General features: G+C 33.2%; 4 protein-coding genes across 5 annotated transcripts; 2 read left to right on the forward strand and 2 right to left on the reverse strand.

Annotated features, from left to right (window-relative positions):
- Window positions 1–1,812: 1,812 nt before the first annotated feature.
- Window positions 1,813–3,488, reverse strand: LOC109813876 (large ribosomal subunit protein eL33w). Its single transcript, XM_020378144.3, has 5 exons — window positions 3,365–3,488; window positions 3,192–3,227; window positions 2,817–3,045; window positions 2,689–2,731; window positions 1,813–1,991 (listed from the first exon to the last, which is right to left on the reverse strand). Exons 1-4 carry the CDS (start codon window positions 3,394–3,396, stop codon window positions 2,690–2,692), a joined length of 339 nt encoding a protein of 112 aa, XP_020233733.1. The 5' UTR covers window positions 3,397–3,488; the 3' UTR covers window positions 1,813–1,991; window position 2,689.
- Window positions 3,489–3,964: 476 nt separating this feature from the next.
- On the forward strand, window positions 3,965–7,783 carry LOC109813869 (O-fucosyltransferase 19). 2 transcript variants are annotated; one of them, XM_029274470.2, is made up of 8 exons: window positions 3,965–4,419; window positions 5,501–5,573; window positions 5,673–5,743; window positions 5,851–5,939; window positions 6,018–6,150; window positions 6,249–6,481; window positions 6,720–7,196; window positions 7,311–7,783. In XM_029274470.2, the coding sequence occupies exons 1-8, from the start codon at window positions 4,135–4,137 to the stop codon at window positions 7,516–7,518; spliced, it is 1,569 nt and encodes a 522-aa protein (XP_029130303.1). In that variant the 5' UTR covers window positions 3,965–4,134; the 3' UTR covers window positions 7,519–7,783. The 2 variants fall into 2 exon arrangements, with proteins under 2 accessions (XP_029130303.1, XP_082919262.1); XM_083063136.1 differs by having other exon boundaries at window positions 4,319–4,419; window positions 5,497–5,573.
- Window positions 7,784–8,684: 901 nt separating this feature from the next.
- LOC109813882 (uncharacterized) lies at window positions 8,685–12,014 on the forward strand. The gene is made up of 3 exons (XM_083063137.1): window positions 8,685–8,848; window positions 10,535–10,783; window positions 11,572–12,014. Exon 2 carries the CDS (start codon window positions 10,539–10,541, stop codon window positions 10,770–10,772), a length of 234 nt encoding a protein of 77 aa, XP_082919263.1. The 5' UTR covers window positions 8,685–8,848; window positions 10,535–10,538; the 3' UTR covers window positions 10,773–10,783; window positions 11,572–12,014.
- Window positions 12,015–13,407: 1,393 nt separating this feature from the next.
- Window positions 13,408–16,462, reverse strand: PROT2 (proline transporter 2). The gene is made up of 6 exons (XM_020378150.3): window positions 16,010–16,462; window positions 15,604–15,923; window positions 14,825–15,014; window positions 14,248–14,372; window positions 13,931–14,146; window positions 13,408–13,839 (listed from the first exon to the last, which is right to left on the reverse strand). The coding sequence occupies exons 1-6, from the start codon at window positions 16,080–16,082 to the stop codon at window positions 13,462–13,464; spliced, it is 1,302 nt and encodes a 433-aa protein (XP_020233739.1). The 5' UTR covers window positions 16,083–16,462; the 3' UTR covers window positions 13,408–13,461.
- Window positions 16,463–17,069: the final 607 nt, after the last annotated feature.

A 17,069-nucleotide genomic window follows, 5' to 3' on the forward strand; every position in this document is an offset into this window, starting at 1 on the left:
TTTTATTCTTCAAATTTATGAAATGTCAAGACTTGAAATGATATTTCTCAAAGTTATACTAAATACAATTAAAATAAGATTATAATCTATACATCAATTAATCTATAAAAAAAATTATAAAAATAATATAATTTAATAATGATTAAACTAAACACTCAAAATAATTTATGACTTCATCAAAGACAAATTTGATAAATTTTGCATCGAACAATCTCCTTTAGTTATCATTCCCATATCAAACATTTCTCCGATCATGAGAATAGGCTAAAACATTAATTACACTGATGAAAGATATTCTAGATATTAATTGATAATAATGTATCTTTTAATTAATATGTGTAAAATTCAAACTATGATATAAAGTGAAATAAACTATATTAACAAAAAAAATACTAATTTTATATGTCTTCACAATCCAACATAAATAATAAATAGACACTTCATATCAATATAATAATTATATAAAAAAAAAATTACAGGCCAATGGAACACAAACTTGTTACCTAGAGTTATATAAGAGCACTTCCAGTGGGGGGTGCTTAGGGTGTATCTTAAAAATAAGCAATGTTGTTTATAAGAAATCCCCACTGGAGTTATCCTAGGTGGCAAAACAAGTCCAAAATTTTTTAGCACCGTTGCTTGGAGAAGCAACAGTGCTTACACTTTGAAAATTAAAATGAAAAGATTTGATTGGCTGTTGTTCATCCTAGGTGGAACATGACAGTGACAGTGTTTTTGCAAACAAAAAAACAGATAAAACTTCCACACCTAGTTCTCCCTCTCAATGGACTCCCTCCGATGGCCATGTTCTGAGCAGCGGCAGCACGTTCGGGGCGGCGTAATTATGGAAGCCGGCCGCGCACGACGGTGGTGGTGTGGTAGTCGAAGCCGGCCATGCGGATGGCGGTGGTGGCGAAAATCATTCGCAGCACGCGCGTCTCCGAGGTCCTTCGTCGCGCGAAAATTGTTCGACCAGATCTCCTCTGGCGCCGGCCGCTCCGTCCAATCAAACCTCCTCTGGTGCGGGCCGCTCCGCTCGACCAGACAGCCTTAGCTCCGTCCATAGCTCCGCCCAACCAGACCTCCGCCCGGGACTCCTCAACCGCCCACACGTCTCACCAGGGTAGGTCTTTCATGATGAAACTTTGAGAGAGAGAGAGAGTGAAGGGTGAGAATAAGCGAGAAGAAAAAGAGACGTTAAAGGGAAGGTGAGAAACAAAAAATGAGAAAGAGAAAGGGAAAAGTGAGACTTGAACGAAATAAAAAAAAAAAGACGTTGGGATGCTTATAAGCAAAATTTGTATTGGAGTAAAAATTATAAAAATATAATATGGGTTGCTTACGAGTGATGTGGCACAATGAGACCTATTTAAAGTGGTTGGGAATTGCTTATAAGCAACTCTCATTGTAGATGCTCTAATGGAGAGTATGACGGTGGCTAGACGTCAGAGTGTAAAATCAGAAGATGCTCTATTAAACACAAGTACACTACCCATAGATAGAAAATAGGCAAAGTCAGTGTTCACAGTTCAAGGACTAGCCATTCTAGAAAATTCCTTAAAACATTACCTATTTTAGTTAACAATTAATTTTTATACACTAGACACAATTGAGATTTCACGGAGATCGAAATTATCCTCATTGCTAAACTTATTTCAATAATTTGTCTAATTAACTCAACATTTACTTAAGTCAGAGATAAAAAGCTCAACTATATTCATCGATATTTCCGCAGCAGGAATATTTCATTTCCAATTTTAAATAAACGCGAAACAAACCATAATGTGAAGCAGTTGTGGGTGGAAAAAGCTATTTACGAATTCAAAACCCATAATTCTCTTTAATAACCATGGCAGTGAATTAAAAAAAATACAATTCTTTCACCATCATAAGAAATATACTACACTCGAGCTAAAAAATACAAAAATTTAACTCCATTTATGCAATTTCCTTAAAGTCCCGAGACAAGCAAGGATCACAAGTCCTGAAATCTGCAAAGATAACAAACATGTAAGGACAGATTTTTTAAGCGTTCAAGTCATCAATTTCATTTCTTAAAATAAGGAAATACGATAGATTTAAAACACACAATACAATAATGCAGTAGAGTTTGAGAAGGAGGAATTAACATTGCACCAAATGATATAAGTAGGAATATAATACCAATCAATAGTCATAAACCGACAAAATAGAAAAAGCAATTTTAGTTTCAAACAAGAAAAGTTTCAAAAATCATCTGCTCGGAGAATTAGGTTTCACCAGTGTTATAATATTCCTTCAAAATGGACAGGGCAGCTCCATAAATTATAGAAGCATGTTACTTTTAGTAGACAAATTATTACCATATATGAATCAAAGGCAACGTAATTTCATCATGAACAAATAGAGATCTTTTTTGATTAAGGTTTATATTAAATTACTGAATTAGAATAAAAACAAATTGATGCATTTCAGTGGTTAGTAACAAGTTTGTAAAGCAAGAGATTGATTGATGAAAACCCATTAATTATTTCATTATTCATTCTGTATTTATTCGCCGATTCATATCACTGAGTTTCAGAATCAAATAGTATGAGTACACTAGTTTGGTTGGCAACAACACATAAATATCAGTTTCCAACATACAGAGTTAGGTAACAATTGATAATGTAAAAATAATAGAAGAGACCAATAAAACGGAAAAATTACCTCATATATTGCTTGGATACATAAAGACTCTAACCCTTGCTCCCTGCATAAGCATCAAAACTTTATACTCAGACACCATAAAAAGTGGGGAAAACAAAAAACCAAATACTCTATGAAGCAGAAATTACCATTGATCTCGGTGGTAGATTGGACTTGAACTTAGCACGGACAATACCGCTGTTACCATGAGGCCTGGTGACCTTACCCCAAATGCAGCGATAGTGGGTTCCATTCTTCTTAACCTTTGCTTTGTAAATGTAAGCCATGCGCTTCCCGCAGTAATAGGCAACTTCTTCCTTGGAGTTCACTCCCTCAATCTGAATAAGAGAGGTGTTTGGGTATTGATTCGACTTGGACCTGAACAACACCGTCAATTCCTTAACAGTTACGGCAAATGAAGCCCTACTAACTACTAACTCTAACCAATATCCACATACAGATACCATTATTACACATAATTCAAAATTGAAATAAAATAAAAAAAATCCATGAAAAAAACGCACCTCTTGTATCCAAGAATCGAACCCCTGACATAAAGTCTGGCACAGCAGAAGAAAACAACGACGACATTAACAAATATTCATGAATAAAAAATTGGTATCATACTCTAAAACCACTTCAGAAGCGAGGGAGATAAACGTGATTCGGTTGCAAAGGGAAGAGTTAGATCGCAAACCTGACACGCTCTCCTTGCCGTCCTTTAACCATCGTGGTTCTTCTCTGCTATGCTAAACGGCAGCAGCTGCAGCAGTTTTAGGGTTCTTATACATTCTCAAACGAGGCGGGCCCAATTAGGGTTTTCTGCAAGGCCCATTCATTTGGGCTCCTAATGCCATGTTTTCTATTCGTCTGCTTTGTTTTTCCAATAAACTGCTAGAATGTAAATGTTTCTAAGTTCGGACTCCGCCGTGTCAATATAATTTTAATAGATAAAAAAAATCATAAATGTTATTTTAAACTTTCTTTTTATTTATTTTTATTACAAAAGAAATAATAAATATGTACAATAATAACGGAAGTAAGGGTTTATTTATAAAATAATGCATTGGAGACTCAAGAGTAATATATATATATATATATATATATAAGTGATTAGTGTATTGCTATCAAAATAATGGTTGTATGAAATAGCTTGCCAAATGTAGACTATAACGTATAAAATTTAATCAAACTCGATATAGCAGACAAACTAAAAACATCTGAAATAAAGAGAGTATATCGCCCTATATTTCGGTTTCATGACATATAGACTAACCATTTAACTATACAAAAGCCTCACCAAAGACAAAAGAAGAAAGCAAAGTCCATCCATAAGTCCAAACTTCAACCTATGCATGGTTGTTTCTCATGACCTCACACTCACCCTTGTTCCCAACCTTGACATCTCTAATAATCTCTAATTATCTCTTTGTCAAGTGTGGTTCTTAATCAATTATCTTGTGCACAATGTTTAAGGGAAGGAGGGGCCTGCTTGATGGCCCTGAAGAAAGATATGGATTGATGTCTTCTGGCATGAGAGGAATGTCCTCTACACGACGTAAAATACGACATTGGCAAAAGCTTTTTAGGCTCAAACTTGGACGTCATATGTTTTGGAGCTTGATGATTTTGGTTTTTATGTGTGTACTTACCAAGTTTGTGTTGTTGAATATGTTTTCTGATCAGTTGGCCTTGGACCCTATAACGCATGCAAACGTGGTAAAACACGTACCTTCACCAAACAAGTCACCGGTATACAACAATTTGTTCTACATGATATTTAATTTACATTGTTACTATATCGTATATAATTTTGTAACTCTGATGATTCATTATGTCTTCATCACTTTCTGTGCATCCTCCCTTTCTTGCCTCTAAGGCTCTAATATTTGTTTTCCACGAAATGAATATAATAAGTATAATTATAGTTGGTGTGATAAAAGTTTAACAAGATAATCAATAATGTTCTTCTTATCTAGCATTCTCAGTTGCTCAGTTTCTTAACATTAATGATTACACGTTCCACGTTCTTTTTTTTTGTTATCTATTGAAAGTTATAATCATGCAAAATATATCTTATATTATGGATCTATATTTTCATAATTATAATGATTATGTTTTTGTCTTTTCATTCAACTAATAAATTGTTCATTCATGTAACTCGAGAATCCATATAAATTAATAGTTGTATTACACTCATGAAGGAAGAATTGTGAAAACACATTTAATCTCAATTTCTTATATTCACTTGAATAGAATTTTACCTGCACAAGTTAACAAATACTTTTTTTTTATTAAATTATTACCACGTTTATCATTAAAAACTACATAATTTTAATTTTAGGAGAATTTTTGTGTGTGTTTCATCTAACTTCTTGAAAAACTAATTTTTTTTATCAAATTATTAATTTTTTTTTAAAACAAGTAATTATTTTCATTAAAATAATTATATCCAAATATACATTTATAATCTTAATATATAGTGTAAACAATTATAAGAAAAGTGTTTCTATAATTTTTCATTGGAATAAAAATCATTCCTTAGATTATTATTTTTTTAAACACTCCTTAATACTTTTTACCTTTTCGGCATTGAACATTTAAAATTATATGAATTATTTTTTTTTAACTTTTTGTTGCCTTAAAAAAGTTGGTAAAGAATTGACAAAAAAATTGTGATAGCTTTAGTAGCCAGTTAATTATGTAAAATTATCTTGTATGATGTTATTTGGAGTGTCTACTACATATGTTTTTCACAATATAATCTGTATTAGTATAATTTGAAGTTACATTTAGATTGTGATGCTAGTTTTCCTCTATATATGTTAGTTAGACTCTCAAAATTTGGAAGCATCCCAATAGTAACAACTACTACAAATGCATAAATCGAACAAGGAGTGAAAGACGTGAGTCCAAAGCTCTGTATTGCTCGAAATTTGAGTAAATTTCATTATGTGATTCACAATTTGTCATCTTTGTAACTAGGAAGATTTTCTATTCTACAGGCAAAGGAAACACCACAAATGGTTACCTTATGGTCCACGCCAATGGAGGATTGAATCAAATGAAAACCGGAGTATGCAGTTAAATTGCTTTTAGAGTCTATTGTATTTTTTGTTTTGAATTTTTTGTTTACTTCAATATTATGAAATGTATATTAACATACGTTTCATCAAATTGTAGATAAGTGACATGGTTGCTATTGCAAAAATCATGAAAGCCACACTAGTTTTACCTACATTAGATCATAATTCTTTTTGGACAGATTCTAGGTATGGATTTTCATCTACTTTAGTTTCATGTCAAATGTGCCTCTCTAATTTTGTATGCTCTAATTCTAATTGTCTCAGTGATTTTAAGCAAATTTTTGACTGGAAGAACTTCGTTGAAGTTTTAAATGATGATGTTCAAATAGTGGAATCTCTGCCACCAGAATTCGCAAGAGTTAAGCCAATTTTGAAGGCTCCAATTTCATGGTCCAAGGCAATGCTGCATATTATTTACATAAAAAATTCTATCACATTTACAGAGTATTTATTTAAATTTTAATCTAATTTTTGTGATTGTTTTGAAACATGTAGGCCGGTTATTATGCAGGTGAGATGTTGCAATTGCTGAAGAAACACAAAGTGATCAAATTTACCCATACTGATTCTCGCCTAGTTAATAATGGTCTAGCTACTCCGATTCAAAAAGTACGTTGTCGTGCCATGTATGAGGCACTTAGGTTCACCACCCCAATTGAAGAGCTTGGAATGAAGTTGGTAAATAGAATTAGAAACAACAATAGCCCTTACATTGCTCTCCATTTGAGGTATTCTCTAATATGATTTACTACTTAGTAATATATAGTTGTACACTATCACCTAAACATAGAAAAATGTACATATTTAATTAATTAATGGCTGAAATACAATATTGATCCTCTTACTTTTATATTATTGTATTTCTAGTTTCCATCTTAGTTAAAATTCCATCAGCTTCACATCCAAAATTGAACAAAATTTGTTAACATTAGTCATTTCTCTCACAAGCGCGTGACAATAATGTAGATATGAAAAGGACATGCTTGCATTCACGGGGTGCAGCCACAACCTGACAAAAGAAGAAGCTGTAGAGCTTAAAAGGATGAGATATCAAGTGAAACACTGGAAGGTGAAAGAGATTGACAGTAAATCAAGAAGGTTACGAGGTAGTTGTCCCATGACTCCAAGAGAGGTTGCTGTGTTCCTTGAAGCACTTGGTTATCCTCTTGACACGAAAATTTACATAGCTGCGGGCATGATTTATGGCAAAGATGAAATGAAACCCCTACAAAACAAGTATCGCCATTTGCTCTCACACTCCACTTTAGCCACAGAAGAAGAGCTTTTACCTTTTAAGGGTCACCAAAACCAACTTGCTGCTTTGGACTATATCATAGCATTAGAAAGTGATGTTTTTATTTACAGTTATGATGGGCACATGGCCAAAGCAGCTCGGGGTCATCGCGCATTTGAAGGGTTTCGGAAAACTATTAGCCCAGACAAGTATTGATTCTGCTAAACAACATATATGCATGGCTCTATTTTAGTATATGACATATATAATTGATATTAATCCAACTTGGTTCTTTCTAACTAATAGACCTTAATATGTTGCAGACAGAGGTTTGTGAGGCTGATTGATCAGTTGGACAATGGTTTGATTTCTTGGGACGAGTTCTCATCAAGGGTTAAAAGTATACATGCAAACAAAAATGGAGGTCCTCATCATAGAAGAGTTCATCGACACCCTAAATGGGAAGAAAGTTTTTATGCAAACCCTTATCCAGGTTGCATTTGTGAGCATCGTGAGACAATGACCATGTAAATAAGTCATGACTTGCGACTTTGGTCATGAGATGAAACACAATTGTTTTGGATTTGTAAATATGTTAGGCAATTTCGCGATTGGAGCTATAGAAGTCACATGCTCAACTATTTTAAATTGTATATTATATATTAGAGTAACTAGATAGAGCAGGCTAGCTTGTAGGTATGACATTAATTAGTTTCATAGTCATATTTTGAATTGTAATTTAATTTTTGAATGTACTTTGGATGTTACATTAGCTAAACTTTAGAATTTAACATGACATTCATTTGAGTCTTGCAAATCATGATTAGTATGTTAATATTTTGGACAAATTCGCTCACGGTAGTAATAACTAGTTGACCACAGTTGTGAGCCCACACAGACAATATTGATTTTAATTATTTTATTTTTTTATTTGGGCCTAAACCATATTTAGCTCACACATAAAAGTAAAACTAGCATTACGAACTTATGAAAGGTGGGCTGGAATTGACACATTGATGAAAATCATCTTTTCCTCAACCTTAATTTTATCAACTTTTATATCTATATATTGTCTAGTTGTTGCTTTGTGGTTTTTTATTTTGTTTTTTTTATTCTTTCTTGTATCCTATTTATTTCTTTCCTATTGTTTATATTTATGCAAAAATAATTGACCAACATTTTACATAATTATAAGGATCTAGAAAGATACAAAGAAACGAACCAAACACTGAATTCATAGGAAAGAAACTTAGATCTAAACCACAAAAGTAGATGAAAACTTTGGAGACTAATTGAATTAACTATAAATTTAAATGATTTAGTTAAACATAGTCACCACCAGAATAAGAAATCAATCTAATCATTAAATATTCTATGGCTTAAAAAATAAAACATTAACAAATTTATTACTAAATATGATAAATAAAAAATTAAATTAGATAAAAAAATTAAAAGATTAATTAAAAGTGTCTTTTGTCAAAAAATAAATTTTAAAAATATTTTTTTTATATTCATTCGAAATTAATATATGAGTTGATATTAATAATTATTTTTAATTTTTAATTTTTTTAGAGTTAAAATTTAAATTTAAATTTATAAATAAAAATTAAATAAAATAATAAAGATAAAAAAATATATTTTAAAGCGCTCCTATAAAAAATACTTTACGTAAGATATTGTTTAATATATAGGGTCGATTTAGGAAACAGGAAAGCAATCAAAAGGAAACGGTGCGCTTTGGCAAGGTTGGATTCTGTCTTCTTATTTCAATCGCCGTTTGCTGTCTTCTCTGATTCCACCGTCCACGTCGACTCCGCCACCGCCGTATACCGTCGTGATCTTACTCTTACTCCTCCCTCAGGTCCACATTCTCTCTTCTTCGTAATCTTTTATTTATTTTTTTTTTAGTTTTTTTTATGTCATTGTTCTTAAGTTTTCTGCCCTTGTTTTCAGTCAAAGTTTTGGGTGGTCCGTTAGTTCGTTCCGTTTTAAAATTACAAATTTTTTGTCATATGCAGTTCTGGTTGTTGGATTTGTCGGCAGATCTAGGGTTATGCATTTGTTAAGCTTATTTTTCTGTGTCTGCTATTCGATCCGAGTTTCTTTATTATCGTGAACTAACTATGAGCCATGCCTTAAAATCACTTGGTCCTTTCAATTGTTTCAATGTGCATTTTGCACTACAATTATAGAGACACCCAGGGGCAAAACCGTAAAAGACAACTACCACCACTGAATTATAAGTTCTTCAACTGAGAGGAAGAATTTATTTATAAAATGATGCAATTTTATGGAATGGTTTTGAGGCCCTTTATGTGATTGAAAGTGAGATTTTAATTTTTCTAGAATTCAGTTAAGGGAAATTGGTCAACCCTGTAGTAAGTCTGTCAGTTCTTTGACAATGGAAGCAACCCATTGCTCCCCCCCATATAGTACTACTGAATCAGGTTCAGGAATAACTTGCTGCACTTCAATTTAATGGTTATGATTACCTTTCCATCAGCATTTATGACCGATAATTTATCAAGGATGAGGGAATATGAAGATAACTGGTGTCAGAAAAGCTAGGATTTGGTTATGTAAAACACTTTCGTTGTGCTGCTAGTTTTTTTCATGCTTATGGTTAATGATTTCTTTTTCCTCCAAACATCAGCTGCATCAATGACCAGTGGCCTTTTTGAGTTAACACTTAACAAAAGCAAATCAATGGAGGGAACCACTGGTTTTGTAGTAGCTAAGTCATGATTTCATGCAAATTTTTTGGCTGTTATCTGCTCAGTCAGAATGAACTTGATCTCTATTCTTACTTACCAGTGCTTAGTTTTTCAGTGACCTCATTAGTTATGTTTCTATTTAGAAGTATGTTAGCAATTTCAAACACACTATTTATTATGAGTTCAATTTTGATACACTTCCAGTGTAAAAATGTTTACACCATCAAATAATAGAAATCGCCCTAAGTATGACTGTTTAATTATTACAAAAGCAAACATTCTTTAATTGTATAGAAATTCATGATTGGATGAATGCGTAAAAAAATTCACTGTCAATGTATCAAAAGTAAATCCACTAATTATTGGGTCAAATGCTATGAAGGACCAATATTTTAATTTGCTTCACATATCCATGTCCGATACCAATACTTTCGAATACTTCAATTTGACTCAAATGTATGTGGGACCAACAAAATAATGCATGTTCCATTTTCTATTCAGTGGGACCCACTCTATTTAGTAGGTCTTATATGAATTTTACCTAATAATAAGAGTGTTTTGGAAAGAGTATGTTCCTAATATTTCTCCTTAATTTTAAGAATATTAAGGATGCAGTATTTGATTTGATGAATTAAATTAAGCCTCCCTTTGTTTTAGAAGTCATCTAGATTGAGACATGTGGAGGAGCTTGAGGGGTGATCAACACTGGTCTTCTTGATTTGTTGAAGTCATTTGTTATTTTCTACTGCTGTTTATGGTGGAAAAACATGAAAGAACTAGTGCAACTGACTTGAACTTATTTGTAAGCTGGGTTGGTTTTCTTTACATTGCAGGGAAATGGGTTTGTGGACCTTACTTGAGGGGTTCCTGCTTCTTGCAAATGCACTAGCAATACTAAATGAGGACCGTTTTCTTGCTCCAAGAGGATGGGGCTTATCAGATTTTTCAGCTGGCCGGACAAAATCTTTCAAAGGCCAGCTTATAGGTCTCATTTATGCAACTCAGTACCTAAGATTTCCTCTTATACTTCTCAATACTATCTGCATTATCGTGAAGTTAGTTTCTGGATGATGCTGGGCAAGGTGAGATGTCAATACATATGTCTGGTTTAAACACGTATCTATGCATCATCCTTGTTATTATTATTAGATGCTAATTTTTTATTTAAACATAACAAATATGTGTTGTTTATGGGAGAGCCTTGAGCTTTTTTTATGTTTCACTAATAAATGAAATGCTTAAAAATGAATTATTTTTCTGAACATGATGTTAGAAACATTCTGACAGATATTGCAGTTCAATGCATGTATGCATCACACATGTACTGAATTTAGTTATAGATTGCTAGGTTAGTTTGCTACTAGGGTCATCAGTAGTTTTTACTTTTTTATGTCCTTCATTCTTCTGATTGTTGAAAAATAGCATGAAATAACTGCTGAAACGTAGGCATTTAAGTTATGGAATTTACATTGGACTAAGCCAAAATGGATAGTTTTAAACTTACCTAGGTTGATTGTGAGGTCAATATTCTTAAATGTATGTTTGATTAAGTTTATTTGAAAAAATAATCACTTATTTTTGTTAGTTTCATGAGTGTTTTAAATAATAATAATAATAATAATAATATTATTATTATTATTATTATTATAGTGTATACTAAACATGCACAACTAGCATGGTGAATCCACTTTTTTCATATTAACATACACTACATTTCTTAAAATATCCTTAACCACATTTATTGTAGATAATGCTTTCATTTATTGTTTTAGGGATATTTTTAGAATAAGAACATTAAATAAAGTTGAATTGCTTGAAATTTGCTTATATTTTAGTCTTAAAAATTTAAACATTTTTTGCTTCTATATAGGTTCAAAGGGAGTATCTATGATCTACCCAAGCATTTTGTCTCCAATGTCCTTTTGCTTATGCAGATCGCAGAATGTGGTTTTTATTTTCTTATTAAGAAGCTGCGGGGTATAATGGATGTATCATGACATGCAACATGCTCTGTTTCTTAATAATGTCAGGTTCAGGATTTATCATCAGATTATTTCAAGTTGTTCTTAGGTTGGAAAATTTGATAAAAGTTAGATACCAAACAAATGACAAAATTCGATTGTAGAAATATACATTAAAAGTATCTTTTTTGGGATATTAATCCATTGATGTTATTTATTATCGTAAAATCATGTTTGCCTTCATGACATAACTAGTCAGTAAATGAGATCATTGTGGTTGTGATATTAGTTGGACGGGTTTTGTATTCATTTTTGAAGAATTAATGATAGCTGTTAATTTTCCTTGTGTAAATTCTCAGATTGTTTTTAACTGCTTCTTGCTTGGTGATATGTGTCCGAACTGACACTGCTCAAATAACTTTCACGAAATAATATTATTCATATCTTACTTCTAAAATTGTTTGTTGATTCATAAATCAGTGCCGAGGCTATACTTTTTGCGATCTTTTACCTCAATGCCGAAGTCTCTGGTTAGTACCACAATTTAGTGAGGTGGACGTGTAAGGTGTATTTAACAAAAGGCAAATGCTAAGTAACTGGTCAACTAAACAAAAATAAACAAATTGTTATTGAGAAATCAAAAAATTATTATAATTGTGTTTGGCAAGAACTAGTTTATAAGTTAGTAGTTGAAGCTTAAAAGTTAGTTGTAGGCTTGTTAACTAATAAATTTTTTAAGTTAGTGAGCTTATTAGTTAATTAAAAACTTATAAATTAGATGATTGAAAATGTTATGTGAGACTATCTAATAAATTGGTCGATAAATTTCAAATGGCATAAATGTAAAATGAAAAACTGGGATAAAAAAGGATTTCAATGAAACATGGTTGGATAAAATTAACAAAAGAAAGCTAATTGTTTTAAGCTAAAATCAAATTGAAGTCATTTTTTTTCCATGAATATAGCTCACTTAGTATTTTAAAATTGATAATTAAGGATTAATTTGTACCTGTAAAATAAAAATAAATTAGAAGTTATAAAAATAAGTTTATATAATATTTATTTCGGTGAAATTAGCTTATGAACTATTAGAGCAACTTTCTAAATTTACAAATCAAAAAGAGCAACTTACTAAATATACTCTTTAAACATAAAAGTCATTTAATATTTGTATTTTTAAATAAATTAAAATATTTAAACAGTCTTCATCGTTGAGAAAGACTTCGTGGGAAAGAAAGCTCGATTGGGTGATTTTGTATCTTCAAAGAAATTAGTCTTTTGACCTTGTGATTAGGAGCACAATGAAAGAAATATTTAATAAGCACAATAAGATGTAGTTAATTATTTTTTATCTAGTACTGCTGTGCTCGTTAATAAGATTATTAAAAATATATAAGATAATATTTAGTATAAGAATCGTTTTAAAATTTTTGGAACAACATAAGAATAAAAGTTTTCCAATACATTTATATGTATAACAATAAAAAAAAATTTCGGGCACAAAGGTTTTTAACCCTTTTAAGCATCTCATTCTTAACAATCACACATCTTGGAGAGTGAACATCTGTTTGGTAAGTGGTTGGGGCAACGCGACATGACTTATTATGAGAAGAGATAAGATAGTCAAGATTGGAGTGACATGATTTACAAACGGCATTCAACGCCAATGATCCTTTTTCTTAGCTGTTGGTTAAAATCGACTTTGACCTTGAACAAATGAAGCCTTAAATGATAATGAAAACATGTTTGAAGCACAAACCGTTATCATTAGAATTGCTGAAAGAATATAATGCATTTAATCATAAATCCGCAAAAAGATGATACGTTTTGGAGTCTAAAGCAATAAGCCGCAGGGCTGCAACAGTTGCTGCAGCAGACATGATGGCAAAGAAACAAATATTGACCCAATGCCAGAGCTTTTGGATGGATGTTAGTTTGGTCTCATTTGCCACTAGGTACATATGGTTTGCAAGGATAAATGTGAGGGGAAATGTGCTGATTGCTCCAGTGAGGCTCATGAAATCTCCAAGAAATGGCAATAGAGCTGATACAAATGTGTTTAAAGTCAGGTAGCCACCTCTTACAAGGACTCGAAATAACAAGTTCTTCAAAGTCAGGGCGCTCCCTTTGATCCCATGTTTGGTATCCCAATACTCGTACATTGGACTCGCAAATATCTACCAACAGCAGAAGAGATGTTATCAGGCCAGTGATAAATTTTAAATAAAATATTTAGTAGCAACAAAATTGCAGTTCAGAAGTTACTACATGCAATGCAATGACTGATTGAAGAAAGGCTGCAATATTGGCCATGGCCTTCAACCAAACTGGACCTTTGACATCACTCAGCAAATAGGTTGGTGTTGAAGATCCATAAGCCCAGTACCCTGCAAAGGTTACCATAAATAATGGCACAACTCCAACGGTAAACTGAAAGTACAGGGACTTCATCATGTTCTTGACAACTGGCTGCCTGATGGTTGCCTGTAAGGGTCACAACCAAATAAAACGCACTTGCAAGAGGGTTGTGAATCCACAATCCACATTAAACTCAAGAAACGAATAACTATAAGCTTGCATGTTACCTGTATCTCAGGAAGCATTCCTGTGTTATATGCAAACACAAGATTAGCAGAGGCCCCAATTGTTGTAAATATTTTACTTGTTGAAACCCCCGGAATACTATAATCACGAGGTGGCGATTTTATACCTATTGATGCAAGGGATTAGAATGCAGTTATTGTTCTGAAGCTAATAAAAATATAAAATAAATGAACAAATTAAACATATAGAAAAACAATTGTTCTGAAGTAAAACATTGTGATTCTCAATTATTGTAGTCACCCGTGAAGAAAAGTCAGGAGAAGCTCCAGCCTAATTGAGAGCTTGTAATCAAGGTAGAAGAGAAAGGAGGAAAAAGAGATGGTAATTATCATTTTATAGTGAATACTCTGTAATGTGATTCGAAGTTCGAACTATATTCTAGTATATAACTGAAGGAGTAAGTCTGTATATTGCCAGTTCTCAAAGAACTAATGGAGAAAGTGAATCAACAAGGGCAATTGATTTAAAGAAGCAGTGGAATTAAGAGCAAGTCTTTGTATGACAAGAAGTACACAGGCACACACAGACATATAACACCACGAGTCCATGAGAGATTACCATCTCTTACTGACAGTACAAACGCTATAACAATATAGACTAGGCTGAAGACGGTTGAAAATCCAAGCCAAGTTCCAAGAGCCGATAGATGGGGAATACAAATGGCAAACATTGCACACACAAATCCAGCTATGGCAATAAAATACGGAAGCTTCATTAGATCGTCATCCCTAAATAGAACATAAGTAGCCTGCATGACAATGAACAAACAAGATTCAGAAAACTCCCAGAAGCACAAACAATTTCTCCACGTAGAATTGAAATAAGGTACTATTTTTCTCCTGATCCAGAAACATCATTATCCAATCCATAGTACACGGATAGAGAAGAATTAAGCAGTTGATGTGAAGCCACAGAAAGAAATAGCAAGCTACTTGAGGAACAGAAAAAAAATAAAAATTGAAATAGCTGATTTAAAGACATCAAGATTGTTAGGTACTGCAATAAAAGAAGAATATTCTTTTTTTGTCACAACAGGGAATACGAAAACCAAAGACTAATAGTGTGTTTGGTTCAAATTTTCAACGTCATTTATCACGTTAAAATGAAAATTATCAATTATAACTTTTACGTTTTAAACGTGATTTTTGCTTCGATTCACATTTTGGACGTGTTATCAAACATGCCCTGATTCATGGAGATATCGAGATTCATTTAATAAGTGAATTTCTTTAACAAATATTTTATTAGAAACACATGAACCGAGACTAAACACACATACCGAAGTGTTGGTAAAAGAAGGAAAAAAATAATGATTGCAAAATTGGTGTTAATGTTACCTTTAAAGCGGAACCAGCCAAAATGATATAGCCGGCATTTATCATGAAAAGATTGACATACTGCATAGTCCATGTGAGGGAATAAGCTTTGGAACCATATATAAACCCAGCAAGATCTCTGTATCGAATATGCCTGGTTCCTCCAAACTCATGGAGCCTAGCAATGAGAGCATTGGCATAGAGCGATATGGCGGCGGCGAGAATCAAACCAAGGACGCCCCCTGTCCAACCCAGCGGCACCATGATGGTCCCCGAATACCCCAACACATAGGCGCTGTTGATTCCCGTCGTCAACACAAACCCCACTTGAAACCATGAATCTGCCAGTGCCACAGACACCTCACACCTGATTTATTCATGTAATAAATTCGCAATTCAGTTGGTAATGGATAGAGAAAGAACGCACCCGTGCTGATTTGATGCGCGGTGTCGGGGATTTCGACATCTCCGAGGATTTCAACGTCGGAAAGCAGCGCCATGCTCAACTGCTCCTCCTCATCCACGACAACGTTGTTCTTCGCCGCCAGGTTGCCTCTTTTCGATTGGACAAATGATATGAATCTCAATAAAATCTTTGTTAGTTATAAGTGTAACTAACTCCTGCTCCTAGTGTTTGGGTTTTGGAGAACACCAGAGTGCGGTGTGGTAGAACACAGCCACTAATAATTTCTTTTGTTGCCGCTGGGTGTAGTTAGTTGTGGGGTGGGTCCCACAATTCTGTAGTAGTAGTAGTACTACTCGTTCGTCGATCCTACACCCTTTGCAATTTGCATTGGAGTATCAAACTTTAAAGGCTACTCACCTGACCAAGAGCTCATAGCCAGTGGATCGCTGATCGGTGATCGGTGATCTAGATTCAAGGAGTTGTATCTCTTTAATAAGCTTAAAAAAGAAAAGAAAAAGAAACTTGCTTGTACAAGTTATTATTTTTTATAATTGAATTAAGTTATTTTAAATAATCTTTTATTTGAAACTTGTGCATTTTTAATATATCAGATTCTAGTTAAAATAGATAAAAAGATCTCACAGTCTAAGGGGTAACAAAATATCCCTAAATTATTTCATATTCTAAAATTATACAGGCTTGGTATCCTGGTAGCTTGGTGAAGGCAATTAGTTATGACATTGTTAGGATCACTCGAAACCCATGAAACTCAAAAGTTACATTATGAAACCACTCGAAAGAAGGATAAAAGATAAACACCTGTCAGGGGTAGACCAGGAGCCTTATTTGTGTATTTGAGACATGGTCGAATAGAATGGGTTGAATCGAACAGAGAAGTGCTCGAGAAATAGATAAAGGAAGTTAAATCAGAGCGATTATTGAAAAGTGAATCGAAAAGATAACAAAAAACGTGGGATGAACGATTACGGAACGGTTACGAGAAGTTATATTCTAGACCACGTAATAAGAACGTCGTGGATGACGGTTACTTTCCAATAACTCACACGTACACAATTAACCG

The sequence above is a fragment of the Cajanus cajan genome, chromosome 9 (genome assembly GCF_000230855.2).
Source record: "Cajanus cajan strain Asha chromosome 9, NIPB_CcT2T_4, whole genome shotgun sequence".
Taxonomy (NCBI): Eukaryota; Viridiplantae; Streptophyta; class Magnoliopsida; order Fabales; family Fabaceae; genus Cajanus; species Cajanus cajan.

Coding starts and splice junctions, on each gene's coding strand:
- LOC109813882 (XM_083063137.1), top strand. CDS start 10,539: ATGGGTTTGTGGACCTTACTTGAGGGGTTCCTGCTTCTTGCAAATGCA.
- LOC109813876 (XM_020378144.3), bottom strand. CDS start 3,396: ATGGTTAAAGGACGGCAAGGAGAGCGTGTCAG. Junction 3,046..3,191: donor TCGATTCTTGGATACAAGAG/GTGCGTTTTTTT, acceptor GGTGTTGTTCAG/GTCCAAGTCGAATCAATACC. Junction 2,732..2,816: donor ATCTACCACCGAGATCAATG/GTAATTTCTGCT, acceptor ATGCTTATGCAG/GGAGCAAGGGTTAGAGTCTT.
- PROT2 (XM_020378150.3), bottom strand. CDS start 16,082: ATGGCGCTGCTTTCCGACGTTGAAATCCTCGGAGATGTCGAAATCCCC. Junction 15,015..15,603: donor TGGCTGGTTCCGCTTTAAAG/GTAACATTAACA, acceptor ATTGTCATGCAG/GCTACTTATGTTCTATTTAG. Junction 14,373..14,824: donor TGTACTGTCAGTAAGAGATG/GTAATCTCTCAT, acceptor TTGCATCAATAG/GTATAAAATCGCCACCTCGT.
- LOC109813869 (XM_029274470.2), top strand. CDS start 4,135: ATGTTTAAGGGAAGGAGGGGCCTGCTTGATGGCCCTGAAGAAAGATAT. Junction 5,574..5,672: donor TCGAACAAGGAGTGAAAGAC/GTGAGTCCAAAG, acceptor TCTATTCTACAG/GCAAAGGAAACACCACAAAT. Junction 6,482..6,719: donor TACATTGCTCTCCATTTGAG/GTATTCTCTAAT, acceptor ACAATAATGTAG/ATATGAAAAGGACATGCTTG.